General features: G+C 30.0%; 1 protein-coding gene across 2 annotated transcripts in view; it reads right to left on the bottom strand.

Moving 5' to 3' along the window:
• The window catches only part of Cox10 (Cytochrome c oxidase assembly factor 10), a 29,951-nt gene extending 10,401 nt beyond the window's left edge, over nucleotides 1-19,550 (bottom strand). Inside the window, exons 1-5 of one of the 2 annotated variants that reach the window (XM_075364270.1) lie at nucleotides 19,451-19,550; nucleotides 18,263-18,346; nucleotides 14,079-14,218; nucleotides 8,604-8,835; nucleotides 3,336-3,531 (exon numbers count right to left, since the gene is read on the bottom strand). In XM_075364270.1, the coding sequence (XP_075220385.1) occupies nucleotides 3,336-3,531; nucleotides 8,604-8,835; nucleotides 14,079-14,162 (512 nt within the window). In that variant the 5' untranslated portion in view covers nucleotides 14,163-14,218; nucleotides 18,263-18,346; nucleotides 19,451-19,550. Of the gene's footprint in view, nucleotides 1-3,335; nucleotides 3,532-8,603; nucleotides 8,836-14,078; nucleotides 14,219-18,262; nucleotides 18,347-19,410 lie in introns of both variants that reach the window. The other variant, XM_075364269.1, reaches the window with a different exon arrangement.
• Between the last annotated feature and the right edge of the window lie 627 nt (nucleotides 19,551-20,177).

Below are 20,177 nucleotides of genomic sequence, written 5' to 3'. Positions count from 1 at the left end.
TTCATATATACAGCTATCACAAAAATGTCTAAAATTTGTTTACAGATCTAAAATACAAAAAGTTCTTGAAAATTTTCTTTTATTTTAGCTTTTATTGAAGGGGAGGTGTCAGATTTAAACAAAACTTTACTTCAGCAAATTTGTTAAGTTTAACCTATATGAATATTTTTAGAAAAAGTTTTCTTAAAATTTATTCCCCACCTCCCCAGAATATATTTATTCTGTTTTTTTTTGTTTCAAACTTTTAATTTCTGTTATTAAAAGTTTTTTTTTTTATATTGCTTAAGATGCTATTAAAATTTCAAGTAATTTTGGCACCTAAATTATACTTCAGACCCAAAATGAGAAACACTTTTTTTTCATTACTTTCATAAAAGTTATAGCCATCACATTCATCAAAAGTCAGATAATATTTGAACTGCAAACATAATTGTGGCAAAACCAGAAAGATTTTGCAATTAAAAAAAGCTGTGGCTAGGTATATTATGTCTTGGTCATCATAGTTGGGAAAGTCATACAATATTTTGCCAACATTTTTTTTATACCAGTAATGACACTTGTAGATAGTCATAAAATGGTTTAAAATTTGGTTTTACAAATATTGTTTCATGTAACCCCCCAAATAAACTAGTGGAGATAAATCTGATGATTGGGAAGTCTACTCTATGACTTATTCGAAGATATAGAAATGTATTACTTCAAATATGTCACAGATATAAAACACAGCGAGATGGTGTCTACATTTTTCTGAAATCATATATTGTTTAACAGTTATCCAGATTCTCCTGGGTGGGAAGTAGGATCCTATTGACATATTGATTTTAAGCATCAATAAAATTATAATCTCAGTAAAAAGAATATACACTATGCCAGACAAGGATTCCTGCTCAAATGTCTAGTTTTGAGATACTGTATATGAGTCTTTACAATCCAACAAGGATTATTGATGATCAGTTGTTTATTGATGCGGTGGCTGCTGTGTGCCAGGTTGTGGAGATAGCTGGCACGGAGGAGCTAAAGGATGATGCACGTGCTCATCACCCTTGATGTGAAACCGCATTTCTCATGTCACAATAATGGGGGTCGCTAGTGGAATGCAGAATTCTGTTGTACCTCTGACAGATGACCAAGTCATATGTAACTGGGCATAGGCTTGTTTGCTGCCTGGACGATGGAACAACAACTGAATGTAATCTATACAGAGGAGTACCGCAGGGGTTGGTCTTTGGACCGACTCTCTGGGTGTGTCTTATAATGGGGTCTTCTGTGTTTCTTCTGCTGGGGGTTCCGCAGATGACCTCGCTTTGGCGGTGGAGGGGTTGACACAGTTCGCGAGGGTACTGTTAAGATATGGAATGCTTATCAAGCCATCAAAGAGTGGTTGCTGGGGCTGGGTCTCATGCTTGCCCCTGATAAAACAGAGATGTTGGCAATTTCATTCGCCAAGAGATGCCTGAAACTGAGACTCACCTTGGAGGGAATATGGATTGAAGCCAAACCTGCAATTAAATACCTGAGGGTCTGGGTCGTCACAAGGCTCCAGTTTGGAACACAGGAAATCAAAGCAGCTGCCAAAGCAGAGAAAATGATGAGGTTGGTTGCCAGTCTCCTACCCAACTGTGGTATCCTGACCCAGTTGCGGAGAAGACTGCTGGCGGGAGTTGTATATACCACGATGTTGTATGGGGCTGAATTGTGGGGGAGCATCACTACGCATGCGAAAGATTTAGGACAACTCGAGGCTTTACACACGAGATGCTGTTTACGGTTTACGCACTTATTGTACAGTTTCTAAAATGGTGGCAGAAGTCTTGGCTGGCCTTTTGCCCTGTAGACCTGCTGATTGAGCAAAGGAAGAGACTCCGGGCACTGGGACCTCTATCTCCTGCCAATAAGAGGAGAAGAGAATTTCAGCTGATATGGAAGATGAGTTGTTAGGAATCTGGCAAAGCAGGTGGGACGAGGGGACGAAAGGGCAATGGATGCACCGCACTGTTGGAGATATTAGAAGCTGGTACCAAAGGACTCACAACTCACTGGATTACTCTTTAATGCAGTTCCTGGGCCGATGTGTGCTGAGGAGGAGACCCCTCTACATGTGTATTTTAGTTGAACACGATTTGAGAATGAACACAAAGAGATGCTAGAAGCCTTGGGTGCACAAGTCATGTTTAATCCAGAACACACTCAGATAATTATGATAAGAGGACTCTGAATGGAAGGCTACAGAGGACTACGTTAGTAAGTGAATGACAAATTACATGCCTTTGAGGAATCTCAACAGGTAATTTGATGCCAGAGGGTGCCAGGCCCGTGGCTGAGCACTTAAGGGGGCTCCCAACCATGTGGGGGTCGTCTTTGCGCAATAAGGTCGTGGGCACTCCACATACCAGCATCTGATGCCTGTACACTTCCTCTGTCAGAGGTAATGTTCCAAGAGCGGTTCCAAAAAAGAGAAGGGGGAAAAATAAGTTATATTTATCAACCCAGAAATCAAATACTGATAACAAATATTGATTTAGATACGACCCAAATTTTTTTAATTGTCATATTTTTAGATAACGCTACTTTTATGTTAAATAACCACAATTTTTGCAATTTTGATTGCTAGTATTTGAAATTCTAGGAATAGTTACCCAAAAAAACTTTTACATCAATTTTCTTTTTTGGGAAATTTAAATTCAAAAGTTGCAAAATCTTATTTTCTAAAAAAAATAAAAATTACAGACAAAAATGTAAAATTTTTCTGTAAAATATTATTTTCATAGCTGTACACATCTGTATCTGCTTCTACTGTCTATTCACACTCATTTTTTTTAATATGAATATTATTCTAGACTTTTCTAACATCTTATCAAAATATTTATGTTTGGATACATGAAAGAGTTAAATATGTCCTTTTTTCAGTATATAAAGAGTTTGTAAAAATATTTTACAGTATACAAATTACATCATAAGATACTACTCTTTCCTAATATGTAAAAATTCATCCATCTTTTACTTGACAAAAGTCACTCGCATAAAGGTTTTTTTGCTTATGAATCTTATAAAGGTTTTGATGAATCTTTTATCAACATACTTTTATTTTTATTTGAAAACTGGGTGAGAAACAAGTGTTTTAATGACAATTTCTAGTAACTGGATTTTTATCTATTTTTTATTTTATATTTAAAAAAATATTTTTCTCCAAATTATACAAATATTTCATATACTAGTTTTTCAAAGAAATTTTTAACAGAAATAGTATTAAATTAAAAATAATTTCAATGCAATATGAAAATGAAATGTCAAAGGGAGATATTTACTGGTAAAGTATACACTTCAGAAAAACTTACGTAATAATTCCACGCACTAATATTCTATTTCTAGTGCGAGCCATTTGAGCATCAAATGGTACCTCATGATATTGATTAATGGCATTAGCAGCACATGATAATAATCCAGTACCGACTGAGCAAAGACTAAATGTTACAAAATCAAATGATGCTGGTGCCATGGCATATCCTGCCATTGAAGTCATCACAACTAGGGCTACAAAAGATTTAAAAAAATCAAACACTAATTAATGACAGTTAAAAATATATTTAACATTAAAATGCATAATTTTGTAGTGTAAAGATTCCAAAATACATAATTCCATCACCTTCCTCAAGTTACTCCAAGTAAGTGCATTTTCATACTTACTCCAAGTTTTCTCAGGTTACATCACTACACTCCACACATCAAGCTCAACCATTTCATTTCAAACTACTACTTCTTCCTTCATTTTCTACTTTCATTCCTAATAGTAACATTTTCAAAATGTGAAAATCAAATAAACTTTTCTAAAAAGAACTTTATTGAATATTTACAGCATAATAAAATTTACCTCCTTCAAAATAACAGGATCTTGTATCTTAGTGAACTGTATAGAAATATGATTAATGGTTTAAAGAATGCTGTAAACATTTTAACAATCATCTAAAATTTATTTTCTCCATTGATAAAACGCAGTCAAATTGACAAACTGTGCTTGGATTTATGCCTGTTGTGATGCAGTGTAGTATATGTTTGTTGTCTTAGAATGGCAGACATGTAATGCTATTTATAGCATTACAAATACCAGTTTTTAAGAATATAATAACTTTTTGAAGGTAAGAAGTACTTATTTTCTAAAGACTGAAAAAGTTATTCTTAATGAAAAAACTTTTTAAATAAACCCGATTAACAAAATGAAATCAAATAATATATTTTTAAGAGATATTGTATCATCAAGGAAGAATATGTAAGATACTTTGTTTACCCAAGGGCTTATAGTGAACTATCACATCACAATAAGAACGTTACCCACCCTTAATCCAACTTTAAAAAAAGGTTTTAAAGCCAAGAACAGATTCATTTTTTTCTTAAGTTTAACTGGCACTAACTGCTTTATTCATAAGCTACAAATAAATGTCAACATCATGCATTAAAATTATTGTGTTCACATTTCATCCAAGTACATAAAACCACCTGTATGCAATGTAGTTTTATCTAATTTAAAAAAAAAATATTTTATCATTAGTTAACATACTGTTAACCATAAATAAAACAGAGAGCATTTCAGATTAGATGTAACTATTATTTTTACATGATTTATTTACTTATTATAATTTACTTTCTAATTATACTGAAATACAAAGAAAAACTTTAGGAGGCAAGTCCAACGTTTGATTTTTATTTTTCAATAGAAATGTATAACACAAATAATGAATCGAAATATTTTAATAAAATGTTATATAAGGTTTAAAACTAATACTATAAGAAAAAAAGTTCATCTGGAAATCTTATTTTAAAATGGCGATACTGGCAGTTTTGTTTTAATCATTATCATCTCAAAATTTTCTTTTTTGTTTACGTCAGTATCATAGCATTAACTGTGAATCAAACAATCTAACAAAATAATGGTTTTTGAATCAGAATAAAATAGTTTGAAATGAAAATTCTTTCTTGAGTCTTAAAGTGGGACAAGTCATAAATTGGGGACAATTAGTCAGTCAACTTTGGTTATCTTTATAAAATATACTTTCTTGCTGAAAAGTTTAATTACAATGGTCTTTGATAACAGCTTAACATTCTGTCACTCGAGCTGTTGGATTTTGTTAAACAGCTATAAATTTTTCTGTCTCCTTTTTGTCTCTTGTGTTTTGGTTCTCTTATTCCCACTCCATTCTATTTTCAGGCTTTTATTGACATCATGAGAGCAGTAAAATCTTGTTTTCTTTCCTTGGTTTTAGTTGTTGATATTAAAAGTCAACCCATCAGATGTAATAAAACATCTAACCAAAATAATAGAAAACTTAAACAGAAATTTTACTTATGACAACTGCTACAACAGCATACCTTTCATTAAAGACTTAAAAAAAAATTAGATTTATTGAAACTGCTAGAAAAACAAAAAAGAGAGCTTCATTCAATTTCAAGCTAAAAAAATCAAGGTATCAGAACATCCATTATGGTTTTCAGAAAGATAAAGATAAAGCTGTTGAGCTTAAAAAAAAGAAAAAGAAAATTGTAAAAACCAGCTGTTATCCCAGACTACCATTCAACATGGGGTGGACATTATGGATAAAATGTGTACCACTTATTTTTCAAGAATAGTCAGAAGTTAGTTGTATTTATATTAATTTTCTCCTTTTTTTTTAATGTACTATCTTTTAATAATAATAATTACCTTACCTTTTATAGTACTAATAATTAAAACACTAAATAATAATAGTAATAATATAGGAAAAATGCAATTAAAAAATATTATTGTACAAGTTTTGCCATGCTCATTTCTGTGACTAATACAATATACCAACTGTTAACTTTTAAATGAATGTAAAAAAAAAATTTTAACATTGATTGATATTTATTTCTACAACAAAATAAATAAGTAGAATTTAAAAAAAGCCTGTGCCCTGTAATTTCCTTTAAACATTAATTTAACATGCACATTTTAATTATAAAATAGACCGATTATACAAAGATATTATACCATACTCGAAATAAGATAATGACTGCTGTTTATTAGGAGGATCCTACATCATTATGAACAAATGCATTCCAAATCTGAACTGAACTGAACATTACAATACATGTCAGAACAATCTAACTTGTGAGAAAGAAGAAAATTACAGGGTCACAGGACTGTTAAAAGAATAAACAAGAAATAAAATTCATTTCATGTCTTAACAACAATAATCGATGAAAAAAGAAGACTTATGATAAAATCCAATGGGCAAGTAACTGTTATAAACATTATTTGGCAAAGGAAACAAAAACCGGCACAATATTATCTCTTTAGTCAGAATTATTTTTGTCTTGAAATTTACTCATTTTAATGATTATTGCCAAAACTCAGTTTTACATCACATTTAAACAAATGAAATCACATTCCATTTATAATAAAATGCTTGAAATCACATTCTATTCATAATAAAATGCTAATTAATAGCTTTACAGAGAAAAATATATAATAAAAAACCAGTTACAAAAATATTAATGATTAACAAAATTAGCGTAGCTGAGATTTTGAAATTTGAAAATGAAACATTTCAATTTTCAGAGTTTAAATATATACAATGAAACTGATTAAAATACTGACTGCAGTTCTCACAATATAAATTTTTATTGATAAAATACACACACACACACACACACACAGAGAGAGAGAGAGAGAGAGAGAGAGAGAAAACAGTATGGGGTCATCGAAAAAGGTTGCAGCAATAAAAAAAAAAAAAAAATCATAAAATATTAATTGGAACTGCAAAATAATCAGGATATAATCAAGATTTTTTAAACATGACTGGCTATGACCTTAAGCCGATCTGCACAACGCCACTGTGCCACTATCAGTCAGTGCAACGGCAACAGTTCAGCAGTGTGTTTTGTGGTTAGTGGAGTATAAATCAGTAATAAATATTCAACAGACTTTCTGGTGTGTTTATGGCAATGATTCCGCTCGTGCAAACAGCATTAGACGGTGGTACAAGCAATTTATGGAATCTGGCAACATGGAAGTGAAAAAGTTCCCCGGACAGCCCAAAAGAAGTGACAAAGCAGTTTAACATCAATGCCAAATTAAACCAAATATACCAAACTGAACAAGAAAGTAACATTGCTGTAATGTTTCAACAAGATGGTGCACCCCCACACTTCAGCCTATGCATTCGACACACTTTCAGTGAAAGATTCCCTAATTGGATTGGTAGGGCTGGTCCTATGCTTTGACCTCTTAGAAGCCCAGATTTGATACTACTAGACTTTTTTCTGAGGAGATACATTAAAAACATTGTCTACAGTGAAAAAATCTGGACTGTACAACATTTAAGATAACAGATCACCGCTGCTACTGCCACAGTTACGCCTGCAATGATCCAGCAGACCTGGGCAGAATTGGATTATCAGCTGGATGTTTGCAGAATGACTAATGGAGCTCATATTGAAATATTCTAAGCCAGGTAAAAAACCTTTTGATTTGGTAGATTTTTAAAAAAATACTCGTTTGATTATAAAAAGTAGTTTCTGAGATACATTTTTAAATTGCTGGAACCTTTTTCAATGACCCTGTATTTTTTATATATATTCATAGGAAATTGTTTATTTTTTATACAAAGAATCCATTCTTGTAGATTATCTTTGTACTTCAGGAAACTTGACAACCACAATAATATAACAAATATAATAAAATAAAAATAATAATAATTTATAACAAAATAAATAAAAACAGACAATGTACATTAGTTATAACTATCTGAAAGATTATCACTGATGATAACAAAAAACATACAGAAACTGGAATAAAACATGACTAATTAAAGTGAAATATGTTAAATGTGATTTTGTGATATTACTCTATAAAATGTAAAAAGATAAAGTTTTATAACATTTTTTTTTTTTTAATTTGAAAATAACAGCTAATATTTACTGAATTTAAAAAGCAGCAATAATATTATAACACTTATGTAATTAAAATAACAGTATTGTAAAATTTATGTTTTTTATTGGAAATATTTTCAAGCTATAATTATATTTTTAAAATAGTTCACTCGAGTAATAAAAATAAAGAAAAACATAATGCAATAAAATAAATCAATACTAGTAATAAAAAAGCAAACAATAAATAAAAGAAAATACAAAAAATTATCAATAACTTATTATTGGGCAAAAATCTGATAAATAATTATTTCCAACTGAAATTTATAAATATGTGAAAGTGTTATAATTTTACATTGTATAGATAAATATTCTATAAAGTATTTTTGCAAATAAAGTCTATAAAATATCACTCGGGTAGTGTCTTAGCCTTTCATCTGGAGGTCCTGGGTTCGAATCCTGGTCATGCATAGCATTTTTCATATGCTACATTTCCATATCCCACGCACAAGCTTCAAGCTTATGTGACGATATCATCAAGCAAAAAATAATAATAAACTTCCTCAAACACAAAACAATAATTCTAAAATTAATTTTTTTCTATAATTTTATAATTCAACTAGAAATAATTTAAAGCTTAAGAGCTAAAATAATATACCATATGCTAAATAAAGAAAAATGTTACATCACAAAATTCATTAGAATTGTTTCAATTAATTACTTACAAGTCAGTCTAATCTTTGACAGTTTAAGATATTCACTTGGAAGTTTCTTCCAGTCAAATTTTATCTCCTCCCATGGAGGATTATTTTTTGACAGCAAAGATGATGGCTGGATTTCTTTTTCACTAAACAACTTATCTTGAATGGGTTGAAGTACAGCCACTGAATGTCTTCCTTTTCTTTTCTCTGATACATTTTTTATTTGTTTCTTAAGAATAACAGGTTTAGCTGATGTCTGAAAAGAGATTTTTAAGAATGTGCAAAATAATTGAATTGAATTATTAACATTTAATTCCTAAAAACAAACTAAAGATTATTGATAATGTTTAATCAGAACATGATAATGTAATTTTAGTTGAATGTAGTGAAGTTGCAATAATCACAGGGCAACAATTAACTGTGAGGGAGCAGAAAATGTAATGTTTCTTTAAAAAAATTAAAAGCACATGTTAAGCTAAGTTAAAATCTTTTTTTTAATATTCAATAGTTTAAAATTAACAAAATAAAAATCTATATATTAAACATTTTTTTTTTAAATACAGGAAAATTACTCAAATCACTTCTGAATGTACTCCAATCTAGTATAGATAATTATTTACATTTTTTTATGAACTACCAAAATTTCCTAAAGAAATGCATAGAAGAAGGAAATGATCTAAAATAATATTTTAAAGATTGTATGAATCTTCATGTGATTTATGGCCATGACAGCATGTGAAGTGCTAAACATGTTACATTGGTTAGTTTGTGTAAAATAAATTTACTGAATTTTAAATCAAAATGTTGATTTGAAAATAAATTATGAACTAAGAATTAATATCAAAATTTTGTTTGACATTATTATTATTATAAAAAATGAAGCATTTATGTAATTTTTTTTAGATTGAAAATATCACAATATGCTAATATATTACGTAAACTTTTCTTCTTCTTTTTTATTTATTTTTTTTTTTTTTGTCTTCAGTCATTTGACTGGTTTGATGCAGCTCTCCAAGATTCCCTATCTAGTGCTAGTCGTTTCATTTCAGTATACCCTCTACATCCTACATCCCTAACAATTTGTTTTACATATTCCAAACGTGGCCTGCCTACACAATTTTTCCCTTCTACCTGTCCTTCCAAAATTAAAGCGACTATTCCAGGATGCCTTAGTATGTGGCCTATAAGTCTGTCTCTTCTTTTAACTATATTTTTCCAAATGCTTCTTTCTTCATCTATTTGCCGCAATACCTCCTCATTTGTCACTTTATCCACCCATCTGATTTTTAACATTCTCCTATAGCACCACATTTCGAAAGCTTCTAACCTTTTCTTCTCAGATACTCCAATTGTCCAAGTTTCACTTCCATATAAAGCGACACTCCAAACATACACTTTCAAAAATCTTTTCCTGACATTTAAATTAATTTTTGATGTAAACAACTTATATTTCTTACTGAAGGCTCGTTTAGCTTGTGCTATTCGGCATTTTATATCGCTCCTGCTTCGTCCATCTTTAGTAATTCTACTTCCCAAATAACAAAATTCTTCTACCTCCATAATCTTTTCTCCTCCTATTTTCACATTCAGTGGTCCATCTTTGTTATTTCTACTACATTTCATTACTTTTGTTTTGTTCTTGTTTATTTTCATGCGATAGTTCTTGCGTAGGACTTCATCTATGCCGTTCATTGTTTCTTCTAAATCCTTTTTATTCTCGGCTAGAATTACTATATCATCAGCAAATCGTAGCATCTTTATCTTTTCACCTTGTACTGTTACACCGAATCTAAATTGTTCTTTAACATCATTAACTGCTAGTTCCATGTAAAGATTAAAAAGTAACGGAGATAGAGAACATCCTTGTCGGACTCCCTTTCTTATTATGGCTTCTTTCTTATGTTCTTCAATTGCTACTGTTGCTGTTTGGTTCCTGTACATGTTAGCAATTGTTCTTCTATCTCTGTATTTGAACCCTAATTTTTTTAAAATGCTGAACATTTTATTCCAGTCTACGTTATCGAAAGCCTTTTCTAGGTCTATAAACGCCAAGTATGTTGGTTTGTTTTTCTTTAATCTTCCTTCTACTATTAATCTGAGGCCTAAAATTGCTTCCCTTGTCCCTATACTTTTCCTGAAACCAAATTGGTCTTCTCCTAACACTTCTTCCACTCTCCTCTCAATTCTTCTGTATAAAATTCTAGTTAAGATTTTTGATGCATGACTAGTTAAACTAATTGTTCTGTATTCTTCACATTTTTCTGCCCCTGCTTTCTTTGGTATCATAACTATAACACTTTTTTTGAAGTCTGATGGAAATTCCCCATTTTCATAAATATTACACACCAGTTTGTATAATCTATCAATCGCTTCCTCACCTGCACTGCGCAGTAATTCTACAGGTATTCCGTCTATTCCAGGAGCCTTTCTGCCATTTAAATCTTCTAATGCTCTCTTAAATTCAGATCTCAGTATTGTTTCTCCCATTTCATCCTCCTCAACTTCCTCTTCTTCCTCTATAACACCATTTTCTAATTCATTTCCTCCGTATAACTCTTCAATATATTCCACCCATCTATCGACTTTACCTTTCGTATTATATATTGGTGTACCATCTTTGTTTAACACATTATTAGATTTTAATTTATGTACCCCAAAATTTTCCTTAACTTTCCTGTATGCTCCATCTATTTTACCAATGTTCATTTCTCTTTCCACTTCTGAACACTTTTTTATTAGATTATTCATTCTTTACCTAATTTTAAAACTTACACATCAGAATGTGATTTACACTACATGAAAAAGGCAAGAGAGACCAGGATTCAAACACAGAACCTTCTGGATGAAAGACAAAGATGATACCACTATAAACATGTTGAAAGTCAACAGAATGGCACCTTCATTCCATACACCAGTTACCGTAGATTACTGAAATTAAACAGCACTGTATCATGTGACATGCTGTTGCTGTTTTTTAATAGGTATGTAGTACCATATATTAGTAGATTCCTATTCAAAACAAAAAAATGCTAGTAAAAATGTAGCTTAATTATCCTAGCACTGTCGTAAAAGATTTAAGGTTTAATCCCTGTCTAATGTTGAAGCTGAAAATTATTTCCATTCTTTAGGTTTTACTTTTTTCTTAAATAAGATTAAAAATTTTGGTATTAATGTAGGAGGCGATCATCTACTGCTGTAGTTAGTTAGTTCTTAGATGGCACTTCTGAAATGTTATATTGAAATAAGAAAATAAATAAATAAAATTATAAATATAGCCAAACTTAACCTACGTTCGCTTCACTTGCTAGTCAAGGTTAGTGAGTGAAGCAAGCGTAGGTTAAGTATGGTAAGATTATACTTATAATTTTATTTATTTATTTTCTTATTACAATTTAGCATTTCAGTGGCGCCATCTGAGAACTAACTATCTACAGCAGCAGATCACCTATTACATTAATACAAAAATTTTACTAATTTTTATTAAAAATGTTCATATTTAACTCAATAAGGTGGTTAAGAAAAAATGTCATAATAAGGTGGTATCACAAAATGAGGTTAAGAAAACCTCAAACGATAACTAATTAGTGCCATTTGAACAAAAAATTACTTGAAAAGGTCTGTAATCTTCAAATAATTTTCAAAATAATTTCCACCACACATAATATACTTTTCCACCCTTAAGATCTTTTTTTTCTTGTTTAGCCTCCGGGAATTACCGTTCCGGTATTACTTCAGAGGATGATATGTATGAGTGTAAAACGTAGTCCTGTACAGTCTCAGTTCGACCATTCCTGAGATGTGTGGTTAATTGAAACCCAGCCACCAAAAAACACTGGTATCCACGATCTAGTAATCAAATCCGTATAAAAGTAACTGCCTTTACTAGGACTTGAACACTGGAACTCTTGACTTCCAAATCAGCTGATTTGGAAAGACGCATTCACCACTAGACCAACCCGCTGACTCCATCCTTAAGATCTGGTAACACTCATTTTCCCAATCGTTTAGGAGGTCATCATCACTTATAAAATGCCTCCCTTTCCGTTCTTTTGTGAACTCACATGGAGTGAGGTCAGGACTGTAGAGAGGGAGGGTGCTCAAACAGTTTTATTCCACTGCTGGCCAAACACACAGAGCAAATATTAGAGCAGTGCGCTGAAACATTTTCATAGTGAAGAAACCATGTGTCCATCCTTGAGTTTGGGGGTAGTGTCTTGAGAGCTTCTACAACTTTAGGTAGCCATTCCTTGGTATACCACTTCCCTATAATTGTCTTTTAAGTTTCCAACACAACTTGCTCTAAAATTCCACTCATACTAAAAAATGCAGCTGCCATTCTCTTCTTCACTAATCTGGATTTTCGAACACCCACACTTTGTTCTGAGCCTTGGTCAGGACATCGTAATATTATAGCAAAGATTTGTCACCTGTCACAATACTATTCACAAAGAGAAATTTCCATTTTCAAACTTTTTCAGTATTGTACAGGACCATTAAACAAGATGTGCTACCTGATCATCAGTCAAGTTATGAGGCACCCAAAGGGTACAAAATACATTCCAACTTGAAAGTGATCTTGCAGTATAGCACAAACTACTGGCCCATTAATGCCCAAGGACACCTCTATTTGGTGGTAGGTCACATGCCTGTTTGTCTCGAGCATTTTTTGTAGCACAAACTTACCCGGCTCATTTTTCAACCTTGATGACACTACCTCTTTTCATTATCACAGCTAAAAAGCAAATGACACTGAGATAGTGACTACAGCAGCTAAAATACAGGTTGGGGGACTTTTTTTCCTTGCTTAGCCTCCGGGAATCACAGTTAGGTATTACTTCAGAGGATGAATGAAGATGATATGTACGAGTGTAAGTGAAGTGTAGTCTTGTAGTCTCAGGTTGACCATTTCTGAGATGTGTGGTTAATTAGAACCCAACCATAAAAAATCACCAGTATCCATGATCTAGTATTCAAATCCATATAAAAGTAACTTTACTATGATATGATTCTTGGAACTCCTGACTTCAAAATCAGCTCATTTGTGAAGACGCGTTCACCATTAGACCAACCTGGTGGGTTAAGTTGGGAGTCTAAACATGCGCTCACTTGAAACCACCTAAGATTACCCATTCCGTCTTTACATTTATTTACTTTTCACAATTTTTTTTCTTTATCTCACCCCTTTTGCAAGTAATTGTTGCAACCTGATCACATTAAAAAAAAAATAATTATAAAAATGTTTTTAAGTAATGATGTGTATATATATAAAACTATTAATACTTTTCCTCAATTTTATCATAATAATAACAGCTGGAAAAGTAAAATTTCTTTTCTTATTTTGCGGGTCTTTTAATTTTTTTCCAATGGACTACAATATTTCATTACTTTTTCTTTCCTTCTTGAAAGTGAAGGAAAAAATGTATAACTTCTAACATTCTCTTTTCAAATAAACTGTTAATATCATAGTGATTAATAAAGTGCAATAATGAATCAACGTACCTGATATGAGACACAGTGTAACGTATATTTAATAAAACAACTAAATTGTCTTGATCTCTGGCATGATTTTAAAACATAAAGCATGATGCCTATCCTGCACACTATAAGTCACTAACAGTTGATTACCACAATCTGAAATGCTAATAAAATTAACAGTAGTTAATTAATTGCAATAGAGAAATAATTTTTTAATCAGAAGCAATAATAAGATGAATAATTTTTTTAAAAAACAGAAAATTAGATGTAAACAGCTGCTAAAATAAATAAAGAAACTTTAAGTGGTCATGTTTTTTCCCCAAGTATATACGAGTCAATGCCTTAATGAAAATATATGTCATAAGTTCAAATTATATCAATGTATAATAGATTTCTAATTAAATTATCTGCAAGAATGTAAAAAAAAAAAAAAACATTCTGTTTACAATCTATATTAAATATTCTGAAATATATATTAAAAAAACTTCTTTTGTAGATGCCACTTCTTTTTATATAAAAATACCATCAAAATAAAAAACATACCTAAATAATAAAACAGAGGAATATATTCCTCTCTTTTTTAATTTTTTAAATAAATTATTTATTACTAAGATAAATAGATTTTCTTTAATTCATAATAAATACAATAAAAATTTAGTTTTTTTATAAAAGAACTGATTCAGTTATCTCTAGAAGTAAATTCTTCATTGAAAAAATAAAAAATGAAATAATAAGATAATATAATAAGGAATAACAATGTAAGTAATGCTTATATCTTTCTTGTATCATACTGCTTTGGAGAATATTATATAGTTACAATCATACTGTATAATATACTTACACAGAGGATAACATATATTTTTAAACTTAGAGTACCACCATCTTTAGTTTCTTTCAATTTCCTTCATGTTGTTTTTTATCAAAAAATAATTTGAGGTAATTTGAATAAAATTAATCTTGTTTTTATTTTTTTCAATTGTATTTTTAGAATGCCAAATAAGGCATAGAATTTCAATAAAATATTTTTACTTCCTTGTATGAAGTGATTACGAAAAATTTCAGATTTCAATTGAAATATCCATTCTGACCACCCTGAATCCATTTTGACTAGTTTCAGCATGATGTCTGTATATAAGAGTGTACCTCGCATAACTCAAAAACGATTAGCCGTAGGATGTTGAAATTTTGAATTTAGGACTGTTGTAACATCTAGTTGTGCACCTACCTTTTTAACTGCAATCAACTGAACCAAAAGTGTCTAAAAAAGTCCAAAATCCAATTTTTTTTGGATTTTGAACATTTTTTAACTGTAGTAATAAGCCATCATTGAGAGCTTTCCAACAATATATTATAACTGGTACTTATTGTCACTGGTTCCAGAGATATAGCCCAATGAAATTTTAATTGATGAAATATCTGAATCTTACAAGGGAAAGGCACATCAGTTAGAATCAGACTTCTCCTTTTTTTTATAATACTTTTTCTTTTCAATATAAATATATTGATTTATTAATAATTATTAACCTCTGATTATAAAATGTTTTTACGATAAATAATAATTCAATAGTAACAATAAAAGTTATTAATGAAATAAAATTTTATGAACTTTTCATTTTAAAAAGAAAAAGTGTGTATATAATTTAATAGGCATACAAGGAAGTCATGAGATGTCCACATAAGATTCTCTTATAAGAAAAGCTGATAAAGGTAAATATGGCTAATTCTGTTTAAATGAACACACACTATTTTTATTAATATTTTCTTAACTATTTTCCCTATATGAAAAATGCAATGAAGAAGTACTATACTGTTATCTGCTCTGGTTACATTTTTTATTTTAACATGTACATTTTAACAAATAAAACATTAACCAACGTTAAATAAACAAATATATATAACAATAACTTAACCACCAAACACAGTAACAGAAAAAACTTTTAAAAAAAACTAATACCAATAGTCGACTTTTGCAGGTTCCTGTATCATCAGTTGGTACATAATTCTATAATTAAGTCAATAAATAACAAAAATAAAAATTTACAAATTTAGAAAACATAAAATCTAACAACCATAAAATGTGTTAACTCATTCCAGTAATGGCCGTGGAGTTGTGTTTACAAATTTTGTGGTTGTGTCAGAGTTTATGTTTTCTAAATTTTTTAAGTTTTATTTTTTTTTTGTTTTTGTTATTTTTTGATATAATTATAGAATTATATAAACACTGATGATGCGGGATCCCATGAAAGTCGACTACTGGTATTAGTCTTTAATGTTTTGTGTTTAAGTTATTTTTTGAATTTAATTAGTACAGCAGTCAATATGTTGATGAATTATTTGAAATTTCAATATATATATATATATATATATATATATATACATGTAGACGTACTCACAAATGTATGCACATATTATGTATTAGCAAAAATCTGCTTCATTTTTCAAATGATCTCAAAGAATTAATTTAAAAATACATACAAAAAATTTTAATTAGAGTATTTCCTTACAATTTAGTACAAAGATATCTTAATAAAGTTCTAAATTACATGCTATCACCAGAAATTACTAAATAAAATTAATTTTCAAAAATCATACATGATACAATATATCTTTAAAAAAATTAAAACTTAACTTTTTTTTAAATTAAAACCTTGGAAAATAAAAATGACAATTAAGGAAAAACTGAGAAGAAAAATTTTCTAAAATGTTGGAAACGAGATTTATTTAAATTAGCTATAAAAATTACATCTGATGGAAACATCAGGTTGACTCGGGCACAAGGCTTTGTGATGATACTTTATTAAATTCTTTAATGTAAGCAGACGTCATCATAATTATTTTTAATAGTGAGGATAAGTTACAACTTGCCATTTAGATCCTAAATCACACAAGTAAGCAACTGGGTATGAAAATTTTGCCTGTGAAATCAAAGATTATGGCTTTTAAAGGTAAATATCCAATATGCTCAAAAATAGTCTTGGAAGGGCAGATCTTGGAACAGGTATCAGTTTTTAATTATCTTGATTGTGATCTATTGTACGACAGAAATACAGAAGTCTACAAAAAATGGTTGTGCCTATTCTTACTTATGGTAGTAAAGTGTGGGTTTTGCAGAGTTGGGATGAGTCATATATTCAGGCTGCTGAGATGACGTTTTTGAAAGTGGTCAAAGGATATACTCGAGTAGACCGAATAAAGAATGAGGAGATAAGAAGTGTGATGCCACTACTGGGTACGTTAAAGTAATATCGTAAAAGATGTAATAACCATTTGATGAATATGCCGCTTTGTAGACTTCCTTCTAAAGTATAGAGATACAAACCGAGGGGAAGAAGAGATATAGGACGCTCAAGAAAGCGATGGATGCCGGAACAGGCCAATGAGACTAATCCATGGTGGATGATAATAAAAATTACACTTAACAATAAATGGTTCTTTAGCAATAGCAGAGAGAGAAAACTCTCTATCCTTTTTTATATCTTATAAGAACAAAGTATGTAGTAGATATGTGCAACACAGTATACAATATATTTACACTCTTCAGGTAAATTATTTATGCATTTTCTCAGTGCTTCTTCTACCCTATATTATTTTATCCCTAAACTATATAAAAGGTTAAGAATTTAAGTTGCATAAATACTTATATTTTTAATTTTGCTAATTTGTTTAATATTCAATGAATATTTTCAAAAAAATAATTATAAACTTTGCTAATTAGCGATTAGAATATATACTTAATAAATTGCATACATATATATTTTAAATATTAATTTACATTAACATTTTTCTAATAAACCCACTCCCTTTTATTATTTTTACCTGTAATTTTAACAGGATTAACTCAATCGATTTATTAAATAAAAATGTCAAATGCAAGAGATAACTTGTTCAACTCTCAAAATTTATTGCACTTTTGATTTTTTAACAGCTTTTATCCTTATTAGGACTATTATATCTGTTTACAAGTTGTATTTTTGTTTTCCATCTGTGTGAATAAACTAGTTTCAGCTTTTTTTTTTTTAGTAAACTTATCTAAAAACAACCATCAGTTAAATTTATATTTAAGGTTCGGTCCCTTTCATAATCGGTTTAAAAAACCCTAAATAAATATGGATTATTAAGTTGGATTTATAAACAGGGAAGAATGTAACAAATGGTTATGAATATAAACAAGATATAATATGTTGTCAAACAAGCAGTACATGGCTTACCTTGAAATGCACATAGTCCACAAAGCTTTAAGCTGTCAGGCAATCATTAACCAGATATTCCTACTTTAGTCATACAGTTAATAGCTGTAACAGACATCCAATAATTTATTTAAAAATTTACAAATTATACTAGGTCTACCACGTGTAATGTGATAGAAGGAGATTAATTATTACTAAATTCAAAAAGTATACAGGCTACTTTCATGATATGTAATATAGTAATATATTGATTTGTAAGTAAGTACAATTGAAAGCAAATACTGTATTATGAACATATATTGAAGGTTTAGGTTCCATAAATATACAAGGTACATTTTTTACTATCAATGTTAGCATGAATCGAAAATGTACGAATTTATAGTGTTATTTAAATGTGTAACTAATGATAACCTAATAAACAGACAAAGTGTGCTTCACATCAAATTTTTTCGAAAAATTAAAGCACTGGTAATTTGGTAATTATATACAATTAGGAAATCAAATCCGATTTTGATGAAATTTGGAAAATATCTTATTTAAGATAAGTTATTTGTTACAGTTGAAATTATTCGTCGAAAACGCCTTTAACCAAGGTTACATCCCTCGTAAGTTTACAAAGTACAGTCACCAAAAATTTCGTAATTCAACACTGTAGAAGTGTAACATACATTTTTTTCGGAGTATTCCTTGGGCACTTCATGGGCAAAAAAGAGTTTCACCAGCATTTGCCTGGACGGTCAAGAAAATCATGGTACAACCTAGATACGAGTCCCATCATATAATACACAACTTTAAAATAAAATATAAGTCCACGATAATTATTTTAAATACCGACACATAAATAATGTTACTACAATACGTTATTAGATGTACAAATATGAAAAACAACTATAAAGTAAATAACAATCCAGGTGTTTACAAAAAAGAAATTTGAGAACGTAATTATGTACACGCTGAATGGGATGCAAAAGATTGTTGTTTATTTTAAATTAATATTATTCAAAAATTCATCAATAGAGTAATATTGTTTCTGTAAATGGAAAAATTTGAAAAAAATATTTTTGGTTACCATCATGGCAACATTACAATGAACGCGATTTAAAATACCGCCAAATATTACATTACTTAATTAAAATACAAACTGACAATATCATTAAGAAAAAACTCACATCAGATTTAATAACAAATTACACTATAGCATACACTTACAAGATAACCTTCAACTTCTAGCAGAAATTTATTTTAATTTACCAGCGCCATTATGATTCGTTTTTTACAGAGGTATCTGATCATATGTTGTTGATTAATAATATGAGTATGTAGATTATTTATACCCGAATTAAATTAACAATAATGACTTAATTAGTGGTTATTTTAATTAAAAATTATTTAATAAAATATTTTTATAATGCCCTGAAAATGACTATAAATAGAAAAAGTATTTATTAAACATCCAGTTATGCATATTAATGTAGAATTGCTTGATTGGTAGGCAGCAATAATTTTTTTTACATTATTTTTTATTTATTCATTTAATTTTAAGAGCGAGTTGGTTAATGTTGCCAAACAGAATGGGTATATTAAAATATTAACATAATTTTGAAACTGGAATTTAGAATTTGTGGCATGGCACAATTTAATCATCTAAGTCAGAACCCTATTTTATAAAAATATTATTTTAATATCTCAAAGTGAGTCATAGGAGTAGAATAGCAAATTACTCGGCTAAGGCTGCATACATACAAATAGGATGTTGTAATCCTATGACTCATTACAATGAGAGCATGGAAAGTGGCTGCTCACTGAAAGAAGTGTTGCAATGTTTTCAATCCTACACCAGCAAAGAAATCTAAAGTGTATATTGTGACTTACCTTGGTTATGCATCATTATTTTTCAGTAAACTTGATGTGTCGCTATCATCTGGGTTAAATTGAG

This window comes from Lycorma delicatula, chromosome 4 (assembly GCF_047948215.1).
Source record: "Lycorma delicatula isolate Av1 chromosome 4, ASM4794821v1, whole genome shotgun sequence".
Lineage (NCBI taxonomy): Eukaryota > Metazoa > Arthropoda > Insecta > Hemiptera > Fulgoridae > Lycorma > Lycorma delicatula.
Note: the sequence above shows the minus strand (reverse complement) of the source record. Positions and strands in the feature narration are given on the sequence as shown.